Below are 18,208 nucleotides of genomic sequence, written 5' to 3' on the forward strand. Positions count from 1 at the left end.
TTATGGGAGCCAGTAGGACTGAGCCTAAGCAGTGGTCAGCTTTTTTTCTCCTGGATGCTCCCATGAAGCACAAATGGTTAGGAGTCAAAGGCTCAGAAGGCCACAGTGGAAGGAAGCCCCCACCCTGATGGAGGGCTGTCACTATCTGTTAAGAAATGGCAGTGCCCTTGTGGCTCCCGATTTCTGGTCATAAGAAATGTCTCCTTTCTTAGTCAAAGCAATGTTCCAGTGATGAGAAGAAGGCAAGTTCGCTTGTCTACATAAAGCCCTAAGGAACAAAGTCCCCTTCCGACTTCTACTACCGTCCCTTTCACTGGGCGGCTAAGGAACTGAGGCCAAAGGACCAAGATGACCATTTCCCTACCCAATCAACAGCTTCACTCCACCATGACCAAGACAAAGGCCCCTTTGGCTCTTTCAGGGTGAGTATGGCACCACCTTCAAACACTCCTTTCGATGCTCCTGAAATGGAGTGTGACTTTGTTCTGGGAAAGCATAAAAAGGGCTGGCAAGGTATTTTAAATCCCACATTCATTTCCTTCCCCCAAGAGAACCCACGACTTCACTCTAAAGGTTCCTAACTAGAGAAGCAAACCCTCAGTTTGGGGATACTTACTGAAACAAAACAAAGTATGTCCTGGTGGTTTGTCATATTTTAAAGCCTTTGATAGCTGGAAGCTGAGCCAATCATGCACAGGGCTCCCTGTGCTTTAAGGTTGATGGTTAGTGACACAGAGCACATTGTTCATGGCTTTCTCTAAGACGGACTGAAGAGGCTCAAGAGGGGGAACATCCAGTACTAGATCCAACATAGACCTCAATGTTAACATTGCCTGACATTGAGCCTGGAGTACCTATAAGCCTTTGACAACTGGACATAGCCAGCCTCGAGTGGCCCTGAAACATGAAAGGTGTCATATAAAATGTTTATCTAAAAGAAAAAGGAAAAAGAAAAGAAAGAAAAAGAAATATTTGTCCCACACTAACACTCACAAGTGACTGCCATAAAACTGTCGAGCTCCAGGGCTGACAAGATGTCTCAGTGCTTGGTGTGAAAGTAGGAAGACCTTAAGTTCCCAGCCCCTGCCTGAAAGCCATCATGGCTGCATTTGCCTGTAAGCCTGGCACTGGGGAGTAGAAAAAGGCAGATCCTAGGAGCTTACTGGCCAGCCAGCCTAGAGAAGCTTCAGGCTCAGTGAGAGACGTTGCCTCAAAAATGAGTGTGAAAGTGATAGAGGAAGACACCCAGCACCCCTCTCTGGTGTGCTCATGTACACATGGGCGTGTACCCCAATCTCACATTATGTCAGAGAACAAGACTGTCTGCTTACACTTTTCAGAGAAAGAAACCGGGTGCTAGGCGGAGAAACAGAAAAGACCTACACAGGGGAGTGTGGGTGTTTTCTGAGATAGTGTAAAGCCCAATGCCTGCTAAGTAAGGGTCCCAGGTGTGTTTCCTAGAGGGTGTCCTTGGTGTGAACCTGGAGTCTGTAATCCTGGTCATCTGTCTCTTCAAAATTCCAAACTCATTTACACGCAGGTGCATCATTATAGAAGAGAAGGTTGTAAAAGTGAATTGGAAATTCCACACTGGCTTAATTTCCCTGTAGAACGAAGCTCGTTAAAATCCTAAGGCTTCCTTCTTGGTCAGAGAGCAAGCCTGTGTGTTTTCCATATGCTAACACTTCCCAGGGTTAGTCTAGTTTACAGGGTAATAAACAGATCAAATTGTTTTTAGCTGGGTAGCCTGAACTCGGTCTAGTAACAGGTTTTTTGTTACGTTGTTGTTTTGTTGTTGCTGATCAGCATTGAGAAAAAGTGGATCATTAGTGTTTATAAGAATGAAGAAAATATTACTACTACTTTACGTTGATCTAAAATTCATGTGGGGTCTATCACAGGAAAAGAAGAGGTTGTGGCAAGTCTCTTATAATTGACAGTCTGCAGAAATGATACCTGAAAATATAACCTCGTTTCCCATCATTGAAAGACCTCATCTCAAGTTTCATGGAATAGATTTGGCTTTTGACTGGTGAGTGGTCTGAATAGCAATTCTCTCCCATTCGGCCTCTCCTCCTGGCAAATGGTTCTCATTTGTGGCTCTGGCACTTGCCAGATATCGATAATTCTCTGCCCCTTGCCCTTCAGACCTAGGGGCAGTAACAGTGTCCCTTTATCACAGGACCCCAGGTCCTTTATCATCCCCTTAGTGTGACTGACCTTCAGTCCACTTGGAAAAAACTCAATAAAGCATTTTCAGTTTGCCCTGGCAGCCCTGCTGAGTACCTGACCCAGAGTTCCTTCCTGCCTTCTGACTGCTAATCCTCAGCTCTGACTGCAGACAGTTATCTAATGGAAACTTAGGTTTCTGGCCTGTCCTCTTAGGACTTCACTGGATGGTGCTGGCGAAGGTGGGGATGGGCAGGGAGAACACACACTGAAAACACCCACAAAACAGGAGCCAGGCGTTGCTGAATTAGAAGCTGTTTTCAGCCTGGATGTATTTAGATCCTGGAGGTGAGTGGTGTGCTGGACTGATTAGGCCACTGACTTGGGGAAAGAGGTGGAGTTGAACAGAGTAAACGTACCACACTGAGAGAGGGGTGTGGAATCACAGCAGAGGGTTAAACACTTTGCCCCAGTAATCCCTCGGTCCATGAAATTGTAAACAAGACGGTGGTTTATGGACTGAACAGACCATGTGGGGAGCAGTTTAAGTAAACTACATGAACAAAATGAGAGGGTGTGTGTTTTATAGGGTGCTCCGTTGGTCCAGTACTTCTGGGTGTGGTGTTTCTGTTGAGCACAAAATTTCCCCAAGGATTCTTTTTCCTAAATTTTACTGGGAGAGAAAAACAAAGGCTCAACTGAAAGTTTATCCCCGAGTGTGTGTGTGTGTGTGTGTGTGTGTGTGTGTGTGTGTGTGTGTCAGAGAGAGAGAGAGAGGAGAGAGAGAGAAGAGAGAGAGAGAGGAGTGAGAGAGGAGAGAGAGAGAGAGAGAGAGAGGAGAGAGAGAGAAGAGAGAGAGAGAGAGAGAGAGAGAGAGAGAGAGAGAGAACCTTTCTAGATTAACTGACTGGCCAGCTTGCTTCCCTGTCCCCAGCTCCATACTGCCACTTTCTGCTCTTTTAGAAATTCTGCAGAAGAAACTACTCTTTCATGTTCACGTGTACTTCAGAAACTGGTGGTGTCACTTCTTGTTCCAGCAGCTGGTGATAGATGAATAGACTTGTGAAGGAACAGATGCAGGAACATAAAAGTAAAGAATGACATGGTACATTTGATGACAGAATCACATCCTGGTTCTGGAGAACACATGGGTGGGGGGAGACTGGGGTCAGAATAGACATCCTTAAGAGGACTAAGCTGACCCCTAAAGGAGGAGCAGAAATTCTCAATGGCAGGGAGGGTAGGATGAAAAGAGATCACAGGAGGACTTACAGAGGGAACCCAAGAAAGGAGAAGATGTCCCTGTGGGTTAGTGCAGCAGCCACAAGCATTTTATTTAAGACACCCTGAGCAGACAATGTTGGGGCAGAGGCAGAGAGAGGTTATTGAGCTAGTGCAAGGGGCTCCAATCCTGTTAAGAAACCCAGAGGAGAAATGGAGTCTCTGAACACCTTCTAAGCAAAGAGCAATGTGTTTGGGGTTGCCTTTCAGTTGCTTAGCCTAAAGAAGGCTGTAGAGATACATCTTAGGGACAAGACAAGAGGCAGACCATGGGCTTTCCCCAAGTTCTCACTGTACTTTAAATTAGATGAAGATAACATGATACCAAAATTTATACTGAGTTATTGGCAATTTCAAAAGGATAGTGAAGATTATGCTACATAAACTGGAAGTCACACACTATGGTTCTGGATGGTTTTGTTTTTTGTTTTTAGTGAATAAACTAAGTTAATTTATTTTTTTAAAACTCAAGAAATCTAAGAATACCATGGTAGAGATTGGGAAAGTAGCTGAGTTAGTGAACTAATTGCCTAGCATGCACAGAATCCTGGATTTGATTTCTAGCATCTCATGAATCAGAAGTTAGAGGCCATCCTTGACAATGTAGTGAGTTCCAGGTGAGCCCAGATTATATGAGACCCTGAGTCACTAAAAAACTGTGATTCCCAAAGTATTACCAACCTCATCTGTAGTGAACAATACAGCTGAAGTCTTTGGCAATTCAACCCTGACTCATTGAGTGTTAGTCTCACACAGAGAGTGAAGGAGTGTGTTTACTAAGCACAGCCAGCGGGAATGAAAGACTACATCAGCGAACAACAGAAAGAAAGTAGGACATCTGAACAGACACACTGACCAGCAGAAACCACTGGGGAAAGTGACAGTCAGCAGTGTGACTGACTTATAAAGAGAGTCCCAAGCAACTGTCTTCTTCTGGGTGAGACTTCTAACTAGTCCTTCCCACCATAGGAAGTTCACATCCTTTAGAAGATTTTTTATTTTTATGTGTATATATGTATGTGTAGCTATTGTGTGCTCGGGTCCCCTAGAGACCAGGAGAGAGTGACAAACCCATGGAGCCTGAGTTACAGGTTGTTGTGAGCCACCTGGCATAGTTGGTAGGAACTGAACTCAGACCCTCTGGAAGAGAAGTGTACTCTCTTAACCGTTGAGCCCCCTCCCCCAGGCATTTTAATGCAATAAAACTGTGGCTGAGTCTTTTGCTTTGGGAGGGTGCCTGGGAGTGTTTGGCTCCCAGCTGTGTTCAGGGCCAGGGTTTTGACTCCCGTGTTGTACTTTTTGGTCTTTAGGACGTGAATGATATCTTCACTTCGAACAATTTTGCAATTTTCTGTTCCCTTTCTCACAGGGGTCAGGGGCTAGCCTCCTGGAGAAAGGCTCTTGGCGGACACTCTAGGATAATCATGAGGTTACCATTACCTGGGGGTTACCCACCCTGCCTCCAGAGCCAGCTCCTCAGGGAGCTTAAACTGCACTTGACAATTGACTAACATGTGTCACTGTCTTCTGTTACAGAGGGACAGAAAGGCCAGAGAAGAGTAAGAAAGAAATTCTGCTCCAATAGCAGGGACAAGTGGTAGAGGGACTCTGAGCCCTGGCCTCTGGGCACACCTGTGGTGGCATTCCCACTACCTTTTCAGGTGACATCCAGTTCCTCCCACTCCTATATGAGCAAACATCAGTGTCACTCGTGCAGGGATGATGTACAATGACCAAGATACCTCGTGCTTTGAGGCTCCAGGGGTGAGTTGGGGGTGGGGGTGGGGAAGATGTTTGGAAGGCTTTGGTTCTGCCTCCTCCTTTGCTCTTTAAATAAATAAATAAATAAATAAATAAATAAATAATCCTCTTGGTATTTTTAAGAGGAGAAAAAGAGAAGTACTTGGATTAGCTAACCCAGATCTATTCTACTGGAGGCAGGATGTGCGTTAAGTTGCAGGAATCTGGGTGAAAGATACAGGGAGAAGAGGAGGAGGAGAAAGGGGACTGGTTGGTTCACATTTTCCCAGCATCCGAGAGATGTGAAAATGGACGACAAGGTCAACATGGCCCCCAGGTTTTCTGTTTGAGTGAGCCCAGGTGCTCTTGCCCCAAATTTGAGAGCGCAAGAAACAGGAAACTGGGGGGTGGGGGGGATGGAGGACTTGGCTGAATCACCCTTGAGCATTTAAGTTGTTGTTTCCACTAGGTTTGGATTCAGCCAGATAGGTGAGGTCACAGCATCACGATATCCTGGGGCAAAGTACTCTCAGTGACTTCACTTGTCCAAAGTTTGAAAAGGTGAAAAAACTAGATTAAAGTTTAAAGAGACCTTGCTTGGTTAAAGGTCTCCTGAGTGGAGTGGAGATATTACAAGGGATGATTAGCTATTTTTCCTTTTAGAGTCTCTTCCTGTCCTGGGAAATACTGTCTCTAAAGTACTGACACCAAGAAACATGTCTCACTGTCCCTGTAAAAGTCCTCAGTGTCCGTGCCTCTGTACACATCCTCAGTGTGCTAACCATGGACTGATGATCTTCTGATACAGTGGCCATCTTGACAGGTATTAGAGCAACCAGCTATTCCTCTTGAGTTACCAACTCAAAGAACTTGTAGACAAGATGAGAACCCGTTGTTCTTCTAACAAGATGGGAGTTCGGTTTTGTTGTTGTTGTTTATTGTTGTTGTTTTTGTTTTTCCTACAAAGGGACAATCAAGGGAGGTGGCTCAGCACGTGAATGTGGGGACCGGGAGTTCAAACTGCTAGAATCCACATAAACCTGGGTATGGTGGTACATGGCTATAATCCCTGTTTACAGGCCGCTTATCCTGTGGTGAACCCTGTCTCAAATACTGTGGAAAGTGAGGGCTGACACCAGAGGCTGTCCTCTGACCATACACACTTACCATGGCATGCATGAGCACACACACATACACACACACACACACACAAACATGCATACACACGCACACACAATTTTTTTTTTAAGGGATGATAGTCCAAATTAAGATCAGAATTCTGGCAGGTCAGACACCCTTTAGGTAACAGGAGTAAAATGGGGCTCCACATAGTGTCAGGACCAGCACCCCAGCACTGAGGTCTCTTGTCATTTTGTCTGAGGGATTTAGTCCTCCATTACAGTAATTCTCTTTAGGATTTAGACAAGTGCTTCCCAGAACCTTCCGTGCTTGGGAAAGCCTATTTCTCATTCCTAAACAAAAGCACTAGCTTAGAAGAAAGGATCTAAGAGTTCGTTTTGATTCCTGCGGACATTTTTTTTGACTTCAGTTTTAGAAGTAAGGGAGAGCTAAGCTTAGAGAACTCTTATTGCAGAGTGTTTGAGAGTTGGGATTATGTTTGAAGGGTGGTGGGGTGGGCACAGTAAGCAGTTGCTGAGGGCTTCTGTTTGAGGTGGAGCTGGATTAAACTGGGCTTCCTGGAACATCCCCATTGTGATGTTTTAGCTGGAGTCATAATCTATAGTATTCACATGATTTCTTAACTTGTTTGCTATATAGAAAAGTTTGTTTTATAACAGGTCTTACTGGATAAATAATACTGCATTTGACACATGCCAGGAAGTTGTATAAGTCTATGGTTCTTTGCCAACATTGCATTACAGCTTAAGATGCAAAGTTAAAACACTCTTTTATGGTCTTTCACATACATAACTGCAAAGTCAAGCAAGCATTATTAGTAGTACTGTCTTAAACCTCAAATGAAATCCTATTCAGTCACTGCGAACGAAATAAAAATTTAAGGTGATTGGACATCTGAAAGAGCAGTTGCCAAGAAAATGCCTTGTTCAGTTCTTTGACAAATCTGATAAAGTGTTTTCTGAGCAAGAAAACTGACACAGTCATGAGCAAATAATCCTTTCAGTCCATGGTTGAATAAGTGCAAATATTTGCACAGCACCTACTGAACACAGAATCTTCTACTAGGTCCCCATTAAAGGCAGAGCATGGAGAACAATCTTTCTAAAACTTTCCTCACACAAGGGAGTAATTTTTGGGAGATCCACCACCTCTTCATAGCTTAGAGGGTGTCTGGCAATGTGAGAAAGATGGAAAGAACTGTTGAAACATAGGGCTGATTATATAACAGGAATCTCACTCTTCTTTGTGAAGGCAACTCAACTCTCTGAGAGATCAAGAAACAAACTGATGGAGAAATGCATCTAAAGAAAGCTAACTCCACTTCCCCTAGCAAGCCACGCACTGTCGATGGCTCCTCAGAGAGAGGGCTCATATGCCTTTCACCCACCTATGATGGAATGTTCACACACTTAAGTCTGTTTTTTCATTTTAAAAAATGTGTTGTTTTTAATTTTTCATATAGTTTATTTGTTCATATTCTCTCCCTTTCCCCAACTTCACACACACACACACACACACACACACACACACACACACACACACACATACACCCTCCCTACCCACTCAGCTTCATGATTTTTTCTCTCTCAAAAGTATTAATGAGCCTGGCGGTGGTAGCACACATCTTTAATCCCAGCACTTGGGAGGCAGAGACAGGTGGATTTCTGAGTTCGAGGCCAGCCTGGTCTACAAAGTGAGTTCCAGGACAGCCAGGGCTACACAGAGAAACCCTGTCTCAAAAAAACAAACAAACAAACAAAAGTATTAATGAATAAAGAAATAGAAACACCACTCACACAAACAAATAAAATAATAAAAAAAAAAAGAAATAGAAACTCCACTCACACAAACAAGCAAACAAGCAGCACATAAGGAAACAGAGACCCTTTTGTGGTGGCCAATGACTCCTGAGCACGAGACTGGCTCTGAAATACAGTGGACACACCCAGTTCCACTGAATTAGAGAAAAACTGATGTTCTTCTCTCCAGCAGGGATCAACTCCAAAGAGCTTCATGGTTGGGGGCGGGGCTTTATGTCCATTTACTCTTATCTATGCTGGAGTTTTGTCTGGCTTGAACACGTACAGCTCTCCCATGCTGTCATGGTCTCTGAGTTCATATGCACATCAGCTCTCCTGTGTCTGGAAGATGCTCCTTCCTTGGCATCATCCACCACCTCTGACCTCTTAAATCTTTCCACTTCCTCTTCTTCATAGAGCCCTGATCCTTGAGGAAAGGGCTTTGATAAAGACATCTCATTTAGGGCCGAGTGCTCCAAAGTCTCCCATTCTCTGTGTGTTATCCAGTTGTGTATCTCTGTGCTGATTTCCATCTGCTGAAAGAGGAAGCTTCTCTGGTGAGGGCTGAGCAACTCACTGGTCTATGGGCATAGCAATGTGTCTTTAGGAGTTGTTTTATTGCTATATTCACTTAGAAGACTAATAGTTGTAGGTTTTCTATTAAGGCCAATGACCTATCTAGTCTAGGTTCTTGGCTTCTTTAGCAGGTTACATGTGGCTTATAGCTTATAGAATGGGCCTTAAATCCAACAAAATGTGGTTGACTGCCCCTATAACATTTGTGCCACCCTTACACCAGTATGTCGTGAAGGCACTAGCGTAGGTTACACGGCAATATTGATGAATACCTCTCTCCTCCTGTAGCATGCATTGTACCTTCCAGCACTGTGAACGCTAGTCAGTAGGGGTAAAGCTTCTAGCTGTTTGCCAGCTCACTTCCTCCATGTTTGATGATGGAAAATAAGTGGTGTTTTCAGCAATAGAGCCTTAGCATCAGGTTATAGAGAGCAACCAATTGCCTTGGCAGTTGCCTCTAATGTTTGGGGAAGTCTGTGGGATCCCTTTGGCCAAGCACTCAACAAGATGTAGCCCATTCCTGGTTCTGGAGGTTTAACTTGGTAATGTAAGATACCTATAGTTTGGGCATTGTCTCTTCCACTGTATGGTGACTCGGTTTAAATTCCTTTCATGTTCATATATATTGTAGGAAGCTTCTACAGTAGTAGGTTTCCATACGGCTCTTCAAAAGGCCTTTAGTGTTACTTGTCTCTACTTAATTCCTTCCTTTCTAACTCCTCCCCCATTCCCTCCTTGCTTAATCCTCCAATTAGGGTTTCCCCTTTCTCTCTTTATAATACTATGTTGTATTTCCCCTTCTTTGGACTACTCTTCTTTTCCCCCGGTCCCTTACTAGCCACCCAACCTCTGTAGTTGTTCTACATGAAACACACATATCTAAAGCTTTAAAGTTAGCGTCCTTATTTACAAGAAAACATGCAATGTTTGTCTTCCTAGGTCTGGGTTACCTCCTCCCTCAGGATCGTGTTTTCTAGATGTATCCGCTTACCTCCAAATTACATTTTTTCATTGTGTAAATGTATTGTGTTTTTATTATCTATTCTTCAGTTGATAGACATCTAGGGTGTATCCAATTTCGGGCTATTATGTTTAAAGCAGCAGTGAACACAATTCTTCACAGAAGTTGAAAAACAAAGCTTAAATTTTTTTGTGGAAACACACACACACACACACACATCCCAACCTGAATCAACCTTGCACAATAAAAGAACTGCTGGAGGCATCACCCTTCCAGATTTCCAAGTTGTATTACAGAAACATAGTCATTAAAACCAGCATGGTATTGGCTCTTTTTTCTCCAGTTGGTATTTGTAGGTTCTTTGTCAAAAAAAAAAAAAAATCTGGTATCTCTATGTGGGTGGAGTTGTGTCTGGGTCTTCAGTTCTATTACAATGATCTTCAAAGTGGACAGCTTCATGTAGAAGAACGAACAGAGATCCAAATCTATCACTCTTCACAAAACTCAACACCAAATGGATCAAGAACCCCAATGTGAGACCAGATATCGTGAATATGATAGAAGAGAAAGTAGGGACTAGGTTTTAACTCATTGCACAGGAAAGGACTTTCTGAATGGGATTCCAATAGCACATGCATTAAGACTAGCAAAAAAATGGGACCTCATGATGCTGAAAAGCTTCTGTCCCGTGAAAGAGACCATCATTTGAGCAAAGAAGGCAGCTTACATGATGGGTAAAATGTTTACCAATTAAGTATCTGGCAGAGGGTTAGTAGCTCGAATATACAAAGGGTTGAAAAATCTGAATGTCAAGAACAAATAACCAATCTAAAACTGGAGTATAGAACCACTTACCGTTTTTATCTTGTAGGACTCAGTATTTTATTTGTAAAGTATTTATTGAGAATTTATTTTTTAAAAATATTATTTTTAAATATGTGTTGAGAATTGTGTGAACATGATTACCGATGCCCCCCGAGGCTGGAAGGGTATGCTGCATTCCCTGGAGCTGGAGTTACAATCAGCTGTGAGCCACCCAGTGGTGTGCTGGGAAACAGAACTTGGGTCCTCTGCAGAGGCTTGTTCTCTTAATTACTCAGCCAATCTCTCCAGTGCCTCGCTGAGAGGTTTTTCCTCCTGTGCTAGGTATTTTGGTTTGCAGTTGTAGTTTGTGTGTATGTGGCCTTGTCTGATTTTGCTATCAGAGAAACATGGGGCTCCCCAAATGAATTTCCATCCTTAAAGGAGCATGTTTGTCCCTTGGGGTCACGTCACTTTTTACTGGAAAATGTTTATTATGTATTTGGCTCGTAGTTGCCTAGAGTTTCCAACCTATACTATGTCCTTATATGGGAATCCCAAATGCCCCCGTTCCTATTAAACTCCCTTTTCTTATAAATCACTTTGTTTCCAGATACTTCAGTACTGTACCACCACTAAATCCCAACAACTAAATAAAACTGTGCCTTTCAATACGGTTTGTCACTACAAATCATTTTGGGTAACTTGTAATTTCATTAAGAACTTTCAGCCAGGTGTGCATGCTGGGAACCCTGGTTTGAGGTTATACTGGGTTACACAGAGAGCTCTAAGGCAGTCTGAAACATATCATAATGAAACTTTTAATGCATATTTTATACATATATGTACATGTCCACAGACAGATGCAGATACATGCTGGTATAGTTATAGCAAACTAAAAACAATCTTCACGTTAAATGCAGTTATTACTATGTATTTAAGGATTCGTAATTCTACTTTAGTAAACTTAGTATTGTAAATATTACCATGTGGTTATAGCTCTGGTCATGTTTAATTGCTAGTCTAAAAATGTCTTGTCTTATATTAATAAACACTGACAAATATCCCCAGGCATGGCTGTGTTTTTCCCATGTCACAAAGTTTCATAATGATAATTCTTAAAGTTAATCATTAAAAAAATGTGCCCTTCCCTTAAATTTCTCAATTTCTTTCTTAATCTAATCAAGTTATGTGTGCAATTTCATAATCTAATTCAAGTTAATTTATAACATGTTTTAAAAGTGTTTCTGTTAAAAAATAGAATGAAACCCCGGGTGGTTTTGATGGATATTTCTTGTAAAATGCATTTTCTGCATCTCTACACGCTGCACCTGCTTTAAGTCATAACAACGGTGTAAAATTCTGAAAACAATCCCTCTCCCAACAAACATAACCCCAAGCATGTGCTTATAAAATATAGAATTATATAGTCTCAGAAAACACAGATTAAAACATTTACTGTTACTGTTGAATTCTCTGCTCATCCTAGGCATTCTGTAAACTAAACATATAAAGGTTTATAAAGCTCTCTAAAGCTTCTCTATCCTCCCCCAAATCTGCTTCTGCATGAATTTCTGAGACAGACTCATGATCTCAGAGAACACTGTCAGGAACAAAGCTTCAGGTCACAGCCATCCAGCATAGAACACTCAGCTCTCTGGATCTCAAAAGGTCAGGACAGTCCGAATGCTGAAATGGAAAATGAGAGCTTTTAGACATGTGTTGAGTGTGTGTTTGTATATGTGCATTACATATTCAATCAAGAAAAACTTTTCTTCCTATTACAGAAACTCTGTGGCTAATCCTGCTATGGGAAAGCCATCTGGGGTTGAGGTCCACACCTTCTGTGCATTCTGGAAGAGAACCTGAGCCAGTGCTGAACTGACTCTGGAAGCATCTGCTTAACTGTAGTCATTACAGGAAAGAATAGTAGGTGCTGCGTTCTTCATTGCTATTAAATAAATTAGATTCATTTATTATTTAGTAAATTAGATAAATTAAAGTGGGCTCTATTTCAGTAATAAAAGCCCTCCTAAACATTAGTGTTTGGAGACAGCCTGAATGTGTCTGCTACTGAAGATCTGACTAGAATTAGAAAACAACAGGAGCCCACTAAGTTACCATGTCAGCATGTCCAGAGCAGCCATGGTCAGATTTGGCCAAGACAATGACCTTGGGCCAGGAAGAGGAAAAGGGGGTGTGGGCTGCCTGCAGGACGCAGCATTGCTTTACACACAGTGGGCAGGAGTCAGGATGATGCAGGATAAATGCCATTCTGTGCTTAGGAGTAGAAAAGCACTGTCCTGTGGACTGTACGTGAATGGAACACTCTGGGGTCCTGCATTGGAAGTCACTGACATGGAAGGCTCAGGACTACAGACGTCATTTGGTTACTGCATTAGGGAAATAGTAGAATATGATTCCAGAGAGTAATTTTGTGTATTTGGAAGACAACTAGTAATTGTTTCTCAAACTATATCAAAATATTAGTTTTGTTTATGGAAATAAATGTATTTTGACATTTGTTTCTAGCAGAAACCCATTCGTTGTTTACTTGTTTAAAAATTAAAATTTAAGCATACATTATGATTCTGTAGACTGCACCAGGCATAAAGAGAATGTTGAGAAGAAAGGTTAGTTCCTATCACTAGCAGGATCTAAACCCTCTGCACACCGTAGATGTTCAATATTTATAGAACCGATGAATGCTGTCCATTTTGATCTCACAGGTGGGTCCCAAACATCCATAAGGAAAGGGTAACTGATATTGGACTTCTTCACACTCCACTTGGCTCTTGCCCAAGGGCTCAGGAGGGAGAAGGGATATGCCGGGAGCACTCACTGTTTACCTGGAGGAGCACTCACTGTTTACCTGGTGCTTGCAGGGCTCAAGGTGAGAAGTCTGGCCTGTGTGGTACACAGTGCACCCTGACATAGCTCCACTGAGACCAGATATTGTTTATTTGCCTTTTGTGACCTCAGTTTTATCGTCTGAAGAGGACAAACAAAACATCTGAGAAACAAAACTCAGAAAACAAGCACCGTTACCAAAGAGCTTTGGCAACTGTAACAAAGGTCATCAAGGCCATGTGTGAGGATTCTAGCAGATTTATAAATTTAAAAAATGCCCAACTAAAGTCCATGGGATTTTAAAGAGCTCATATACGGATGACATTCTAAGAGAAGAAAGAAGTGGGTAGCTGTGTTCACCTGGATAGTTTAAATAATCCAAAGTAAAAACCAAAGGAAATGGGTATATTTATAAACACCAAAATTTAAAAGTATCCTCTGAGAGAGAGTCAAAGCCACACACATACCTTTTCCCTGAATAGAGCAATTCAAATCCTTCATTGATGTCACTAAAAGGCAAGGTGTGGGTTATCAACTGGTCCAGGTCAAACCTTTTTTCCAGGAGCTCAGTCACCAGCTTAGGTACATCATCTCTGCTCTTCCAACCTGTAGGTAAATTCAGGTTTGTTCTCTGTATTTTATTAAGTAATCCTCGCCTTTCATGGAGTGACGTTTGCGTCATTTCTCTCACGCATTATTGCCTCCTCACTCTCACCCCTTGAGTCATTCCCAGCATATAAATGAGCTGTATTTCTCCCATCTTAAGAAACAAAGGCTAACAAGACCCTTCCTCGGTTCCTGGTCTCCTTCCAGTTCCATATCTCTGTGCTGTACAGAATCACAGACACAACCGTCCCTCATGCACTGTTTCCAGTTCCAGCCCATTTGATTCTCTAGTAAGCTCACTCTACAGAGATTCATATACTCTAGCACACTTATGTTTAGGCTCTAGTCAAGGTTACCCCCACCTGCATTTTGACACAACGGTCAGCAGTGATTCCTATACTAGTGTGTACTCCAGGGAGTGATTGTGATGGAATTCTCTGTCTCCTACTCTGCTCTCTTGCTTCTGGTCATTTGTTATCACCATTATTGTCCTACTTCAGCTAGGAGATTTTTTTGTGAATCTTCCACACCTCCCAGACATAAGGAATGGATAGCTATCTTTTGTGTGATTGCTATCACAGTTCCATTTGGGGTCACTTACCACTCATCCTTGGGAGAAAGTACTTCGAGGGGGAGGGGATGAGAACACAAGTCTCTCTTACTTGATAGGCAGGAAAGGCAAAGTTACTTCCTGCTGTCAATTTGCTCTTACCTCCAAAGACGCAGCCCTTCCACGTACGCCCGGTGAAGAGCAGCATTGGATCATAGCTGAGCATCTTGGCTGTCGGAGGAGCACCGACCACCACACTGGTTCCATAGTTCATGTGGCAAGATGAGAGAGCATCAACCTGAGGTTAACATGAAGGGGATTGTTGCTTATGGAGATCATGGGCTCGGAAATGACCGACGGATGTCCAGAGTTCCAGTAGTTAACATGGCTTCCAACAACAAAGTCAACCTTGGCCCCTAGGCTTTAGGTTTCTACTTGACTTAAAAATTCTCAATGTAACTTTAGTCCTTAGTAATTAATCTCCTATGGACACATGGCTCTTAAGATATGAAGTAGCCTTTACTGTGATTTACAGCATAATTGTGACTCTTAGTACATTTGGTTGATTTGCACTGACTAACAAGGCAGAGGACATCCTTGTGATACTTTTATAACAACATCAACACTTCAGATAAGCCTTAAACTATTGGAGCTAAATGAAATTGAAGTAATCAATTAGAATGTTTGAGATTTTTGTCTGAAAATTAAATCAAACACTAAACTATGAAACAAAGGAGTTGCTTTTCTTGGTGACATCTCTGAGGGTAAGGTAATGATTTTGGTCATCTACTCTTTCAGTTATTCGTTAATAACACTTTTAAATATGCAACAGATTGCAACAATAGTGTGTTTCACTAGACTCCATAATGCATCTGGCTCTTTGTAAAGTATGGCCTAGACCACCAAGGTTGCTACAGAATAAATTGTAGGTGACACCACAATAGAGATATGACAGTGACCATGAGCGGAAGGCCTCTTCTCAATTACCAAATGCTTCAGAGAAAATTTCATCTATTATGCAATTTTAAGCAAAACTGTTTTTGTTGCATTTTCCAGATCTTATTCTACCCAAAGTCAGGGCTTTCTAATTCCAAGGACTCTGTAAAGTCCATCACTGGGGTGCTACAAGGGAGACATAATTCAGGATGCAAAGCTTGTGTTCTATGGGGATTGAGAGGCAGGATAAGCAAGCTGTGGTGAAGGATATGGAGGAGGAGATCACAGTTAGAACAATTTTGTTTCCCTTGCATCCTCTCATTAGCCTTTGTCAGCCTGCATCATAGATTCAAGAAATGGAATCATTGTTTCCAAGACGGCCACATATACAAGGAAAACTATGGGCCACAGGTTACCTCCTTGCCCTCTAGTCATGTGAGAAAGGCATGATATGATACTTACATGATCAGGTAAAACTGATCTTAAGATTGTAACTTTTTAGGTAAAATTGCTATTACATTTTTTATTGCATTTTTAATGCATTTATTTATAAATGGGCATGAAAACAGCTAAGTGCATATGTGGAGATCAGAAGACAAACTTGTGGGAGTTGGTTCTTTTCTTCTACAGGTGAGTCTTGGGAACCAAGCTCAGGTCGTCAGGCTTGGAGACTCACTGACTCACTGGGCCATCTCACAAGCCCTGTGAGTTTTGGCCTGAGATATTCCCATAATCGATTATTAATGAAGCTACGAAAAATCACTTTTAGCCTAAATAGATCTTGTAGCTTGGGTACTTTGTGGCTTCCTGAATCTTGAGTCTTACCATGGTCTCGAGACGCCCAATAACTTCAAAAGTATACTGTACAGTGTTGCCTGTCATGTCGGATAGCACCTCACTGATGGGCTTGGTGAAGTCCTTCGGACTGATACACTCTGTCGCACCTACAGCTAGGGCTTTCTGGAATTTGTCTTTGTTGATGTCAATTCCGATGATCCTGGAGGCACCAGCTGCTTTACAGCCCATGATGACTGACAGGCCAACTCCTCCCAGGCCAAACACAACACAAGTGGAGCCAGGGGTGACCTGTGGAGAGAAAGGTTCCTCAAAGAGTTAACAGTGATGCCTGCAAAACATTCTCAGTGAGCACAGATTTCACCAGGGTTGCCATGACTTGGGTCAGGGCTCCAGATGAGTGACTCATGAGGATGACACATGAAGAATTACAAGTAGAAGAATTTCTGAGAAAAGAAGGATTTGCCAAATCAAAGCAGTATTTTCCAGGTTAACAGAAGACTTTCCTAAAGGCTTAGCCACAGGCCAGGAGCCTTTGTAGCCTGCCCAGCCCTACCCTCAACGCCTTCTGCTCTTACAGGAGGGTTAGGCGAACACAGAGGCCTCCCTATTGTCTTTCCACAAAGCTGTGCTGCTTCGCTTTAGGTTTGGTCTGAAGGACAGCGATTGAATAACCTTGACTCAGAGTCATTTTGAGATGTATTGTCTTTTTTTTTTTTTATCCTGCCAAGTCCAACTTCCATGTCACATGTAATTCAATAGTTGATGAAAGTTGCCGTACTTAAACTAACTTTGGGCTTTTTACCCAGCACTGTGCTAGACTAAAGAAGGATTCAGCCCATAGTCATTCTCCTGCTAGAAGAATAACAAAGACTGAATCCACGTGATCATTTAAAAACTCACTGGTGTTTCCATGTGACATGGCAGCTGTGCTGTCTTCCCTGTACCCTCCAACCCATGTGTCGAAACGTTAACCTTTCGTACCTCAACATCTGGTTTTATTTGGAGAGTGTCCTTGCAGAGGTCACTGAGCTATAATGATGTCACTGGGGAAAGCTTTGTTGTGGTTTAGATACAGTTAGAGCTGTCTTCCATGGGCTTGTATGCTGGGAACTTTGTGTGCAGTGTAACCGACCATGTAAGAGGTCATGAAACCCATGTGGCCTAAGGATGGGTGGGCAGGGCCTTGAAGGTGCTGACCTCAGCAGGGATTCATTCTTGCTGGAACTTGGTTAGTTTCTGGAGAGTAGGCTGTCGTAAGATGAGACTACACTCTGCAGTTAGCCTCTGCTGTGTACGCTGTGTATGCTGTGTATGCTGTCTCCTATCTCATCTCTCTGTGCTGTGAGGGAGCTCGTAGGGGTCCCTAGCCAAAGGATGAATAGATAGAACCACGTGAGCTAGAAGTTTTGGTCTTCAAAACTGCGAGTCAAGTAAATCTGTTTTCTTTATATGTACCCATCCCCATGTTCAGGCATGCCATTATAGCAACATAAAACCAACTAGCACATCCCTAATTCGATGTGACTGGTGTTCTTACAAAACAAAATGAAACTTAGATATTGTTGTGTTTTATAAAAAAGAAAAAGAAGCCAGGGATGTGTTAGGTAAGGGCGTGGTATGGTGTGGGGAAGGGGGTGCCTCTGAAGGCCCATGCTGAGGCATCCCATCCCCCTGAGGTAGCAGCCATATAGTATAGAATAGAGTTTAGGGCATGGGGAGGGGAGTTGAGGGAGGAGAGACAGAGAAAGGCGGGAAGTGGGGAGAAGAGAGCTGGCCATAAGCATGTGGAGAGAGAGGGGGAGGGGAATGGGAAGAGAGGGAAGGGTAAGGAAGCAAGAGCAAGAGAAAAGAGAAAAGAAGAGAAGAGAGAAGAGGAGAGGGGAGAGAGGAGAGAAGAGAGAAGAGAGAGAAGAGAAAATAGAGGAGAGGGGAGAGAGAAGAGAAGAGAAGAGAAGAGAAGAGAAGAGAAGAGAAGAGAAGAGAAGAGAAGAGAAGAGAAGA

The 18,208-nt window shown here is 42.7% G+C and overlaps 1 protein-coding gene and 1 long non-coding RNA gene across 3 annotated transcripts in view; one reads left to right on the top strand and one right to left on the bottom strand.

Annotated features, from left to right (window-relative positions):
* The first annotated feature begins 234 nt into the window (after positions 1-234).
* LOC114614861 lies at positions 235-5,172 on the top strand. The gene is made up of 4 exons (XR_003710389.1): positions 235-422; positions 1,902-2,032; positions 2,386-2,517; positions 4,987-5,172. It is a non-coding gene; the product is annotated as an uncharacterized LOC114614861 (long non-coding RNA).
* A 6,093-nt stretch (positions 5,173-11,265) lies between these two features.
* Positions 11,266-18,208, bottom strand: part of LOC114614839 (alcohol dehydrogenase class 4 mu/sigma chain) — a 14,729-nt gene continuing 7,786 nt past the window's right edge. For both annotated transcript variants that reach the window (XM_028760486.1, XM_028760487.1), the window contains 4 exons: positions 16,235-16,495; positions 14,636-14,771; positions 13,785-13,923; positions 11,266-12,156 (listed from right to left, as the gene is read on the bottom strand). In XM_028760486.1, coding sequence (XP_028616319.1) covers positions 12,132-12,156; positions 13,785-13,923; positions 14,636-14,771; positions 16,235-16,495 — 561 coding nt within the window. In that variant the 3' untranslated portion in view covers positions 11,266-12,131. The remainder of the gene's footprint in view (positions 12,157-13,784; positions 13,924-14,635; positions 14,772-16,234; positions 16,496-18,208) is intronic.

Source organism: Grammomys surdaster, unplaced genomic scaffold (assembly GCF_004785775.1).
Source record: "Grammomys surdaster isolate TR1022 unplaced genomic scaffold, NIH_TR_1.0 126531, whole genome shotgun sequence".
NCBI lineage: Eukaryota > Metazoa > Chordata > Mammalia > Rodentia > Muridae > Grammomys > Grammomys surdaster.